Below are 3,196 nucleotides of genomic sequence, written 5' to 3'. Positions count from 1 at the left end.
ATGGTTAAAGAACTTACCACACATGTTCTTTCCCATCTCCATCTTGAAGTAACCTTTGTCACCCCAATCAGCTCCCCATGAGTTCTTTATAAGCCAATATGGTACACCGTCTTCAACTCCATAACCAACCGCCAAAACCGCGTGGTTCACATCCTATTGCAACATTCGAAAAAACGAATTGAACACTAAGCTAAGTGCCTAAGATGATTTTATTTGAAAAAATGGAAGTCTTTCTAGCAGTTTAAAGAAAAAAGTCTTACCATTGGATTACTTCCACAGTGATCACTAGTGTAAACTCCACTCTTGTAAAGTCGGAATGAGTTCACAACCTCGAATGCTATGCTTACTGGCCGTACCAATCCAACCGCATGCTTCAGTTCATCCTCAGCACCCTGTTGTTGATGTTGTTTTCAATCATCATTACAGATTACAGAATGTGTCTTTTCAGGCAAGTGAACTTAAAAATCCATAAAAGATGCTTACCAGAGTAATGTTGACTGAATCGAGGACTTGCACACCGATGTTTTCTGCTGAAAATTCGCAGGTTCCATCTTTCCCGGTGTAAGGATAAGCTTCCTCTGTGTCGAGGCCACCGTTGGATTTGATGTATTCAAAGGCTTGAGAAGGAAGGCCACCATTGCAGCCATAGTTATTGAAAGCTCCAGCACAATCCACAAGCTGTTGCTCAGAGAGAGATATCCCTTTTCCAAATGCCTGATGGTACGCTGCCTCAAGAGCTCCAGTTGTACTGCAGTAGAAAAAGCAATCATATCACAAACAATCTTGACATCATGAAATGAAACCAAAATTTTAAAGAGGAGATATAAGTTTATGTAATCATTGGTTTTGNATGCTATGCTTACTGGCCGTACCAATCCAACCGCATGCTTCAGTTCATCCTCAGCACCCTGTTGTTGATGTTGTTTTCAATCATCATTACAGATTACAGAATGTGTCTTTTCAGGCAAGTGAACTTAAAAATCCATAAAAGATGCTTACCAGAGTAATGTTGACTGAATCGAGGACTTGCACACCGATGTTTTCTGCTGAAAATTCGCAGGTTCCATCTTTCCCGGTGTAAGGATAAGCTTCCTCTGTGTCGAGGCCACCGTTGGATTTGATGTATTCAAAGGCTTGAGAAGGAAGGCCACCATTGCAGCCATAGTTATTGAAAGCTCCAGCACAATCCACAAGCTGTTGCTCAGAGAGAGATATCCCTTTTCCAAATGCCTGATGGTACGCTGCCTCAAGAGCTCCAGTTGTACTGCAGTAGAAAAAGCAATCATATCACAAACAATCTTGACATCATGAAATGAAACCAAAATTTTAAAGAGGAGATATAAGTTTATGTAATCATTGGTTTTTACCTGAATGTCCAGCAAGATCCACAACCTCCCTGGTTTTTGACAGGGCTAACAATACCATCTTCTCTCCAGTCTTTCTGCAATTAACACAATTTGAGGAATCAGAACCAATAATAACAAAGGTTCTGCAGCTAAACACATACAGTATTCTTAAAGCTAAAAAACAGGAAAGAGATGATTCAGTACAGCACAAGATTGATGTCTTGCACTTACCGTTTCCGGAAGAGCTGCTTCAGTGAGTTTGTGACTGCCTTTTAAAGTGGCAGAGCAGTTCTGAGCAGCACCAAGCTTGTTCCTTTCAAATTCTTGCCAGGTCAAATCAGCAAATTCTGTGTAGATTCAAGATTCAAGAGACGAATATAAATATTTTAGATGGATCTTTTTTTTTAATCATCAAACCACTAGCAATGTCTATCTAAACACAAACAAGGACCCGACAACAAGGAACAATCTTGAATGAGGATAGCTAAAATCATAAGGAAACAGAACAATAACTACGATGCTAAATATTCACGCAAACTACTTGTCTCTCATAAACTCTGCAAATACTAAGACCAATAACAATCTTGAATCACGTGAACTAAAAAAAAAAAGAAAAAAAAAAGCTAAAATAATTAACTTAGAAGATTCCAAGACAGAAAAAGTTAGTTCCACGTTTCCTTACAAAGCTTTAATACATATGTCAGTTCGTTCAAGATTCCAGAAATGTTGCTTTCTAGTAATCAAAGGCTCACTACTAGAACGTAACTACAAACTCAAGAGAAGAAAGATAAAGACTTACGATTAACAGCGAGTTTGTAAGATAAGCGTTTCTTGTTAGTGGATCTAACCAAATCAAGATTCTCCTTAAAAATCGAGAATCGAAGCTTCATCTCCTCCACGTTCTGATACTTTTTCCCATACCTTCATACATCACCAGAACACACGATTATCAAAACAAGGGTACTCAAAGTCAACGGCGAAGGCGCCGGTTGGTGTGTGTAAGGGATAAGAAAGACTTTCACTTACCGGTGAGTGAAGCGAGCGAAGGAGAGAACGTGACGAGATTGACCTAAGATCTGGGAAACAGATTCTTCTACCTCCCGAAGACCGTCGGAGACCATCCGGATCGGGTTTGACTCATCGAATCCGATATCCGCCGCCGTCGATGCGGCGATGAGAATCACCAGAACTACTGATGATACGATTGTTCTGACAGTCATAGCTCCTTGTTCTTACTTTTTTATTTGTTCTTTTTCTCAAAGCTTATGTCTGATTCTTCAGTGTTTTAGCTTCAGAGATTGTGAGTGAGAGAAGAAGAAAGAAGAGTAGAAGACGGAAGAGAGCGATACAGACGGAAACGTTATCGGGACACGTGGTGTGTTTTCAGTGGATTGTATTTGTCCTGTATACTTGGAATGTTGACGTGTCTGTGATGTCATAAGTCCATTAACGAAAAGTATCAATCATTGATGATTTTTATACGGGGAAAAAAGAATATTGCAAAATAGCCCAATGATTATTGCCTAATCCAGTCGATAAACCCTTAACTGTTTTCTTATTCATTTTACAATCCAAACCTTCAACAATAGATTCTTGTTTGCTACGAATGCAAGCAATTAACAACCCACATAATCACTAATAATATTATATATTAATAATGTTTATGATAATTGCCCAATTTCTAATGTTTTTTTTAAAACGAAGAAGAAGTAGTATATGTATATCTGATGCTATATTGTTAGTTTTATTATTCAGTAGAAGTTCAACCCCAACAAAAAAAATGTTGTAAAATAAAACTTTAATCAGATCTGTACAAAAAAAAAAAAAAAAAAAAAAAAAAAAAAAAAAAA

At 38.0% G+C, this 3,196-nt stretch overlaps 1 protein-coding gene across 1 annotated transcript in view; it reads right to left on the bottom strand.

Moving 5' to 3' along the window:
• Window positions 1-2,660, bottom strand: part of LOC104762144 (thiol protease aleurain) — a 3,857-nt gene extending 1,197 nt beyond the window's left edge. Inside the window, exons 1-5 of the mRNA XM_010485381.1 lie at window positions 2,373-2,660; window positions 2,146-2,267; window positions 1,578-1,693; window positions 1,368-1,441; window positions 1,000-1,264 (exon numbers count right to left, since the gene is read on the bottom strand). Coding sequence (XP_010483683.1) covers window positions 1,000-1,264; window positions 1,368-1,441; window positions 1,578-1,693; window positions 2,146-2,267; window positions 2,373-2,566 — 771 coding nt within the window. The 5' untranslated portion in view covers window positions 2,567-2,660. The remainder of the gene's footprint in view (window positions 1-999; window positions 1,265-1,367; window positions 1,442-1,577; window positions 1,694-2,145; window positions 2,268-2,372) is intronic.

The sequence above is a fragment of the Camelina sativa genome, chromosome 18 (assembly GCF_000633955.1).
Source record: "Camelina sativa cultivar DH55 chromosome 18, Cs, whole genome shotgun sequence".
In the NCBI taxonomy this organism is placed as follows: Eukaryota; Viridiplantae; Streptophyta; class Magnoliopsida; order Brassicales; family Brassicaceae; genus Camelina; species Camelina sativa.
Note: the sequence above shows the minus strand (reverse complement) of the source record. Positions and strands in the feature narration are given on the sequence as shown.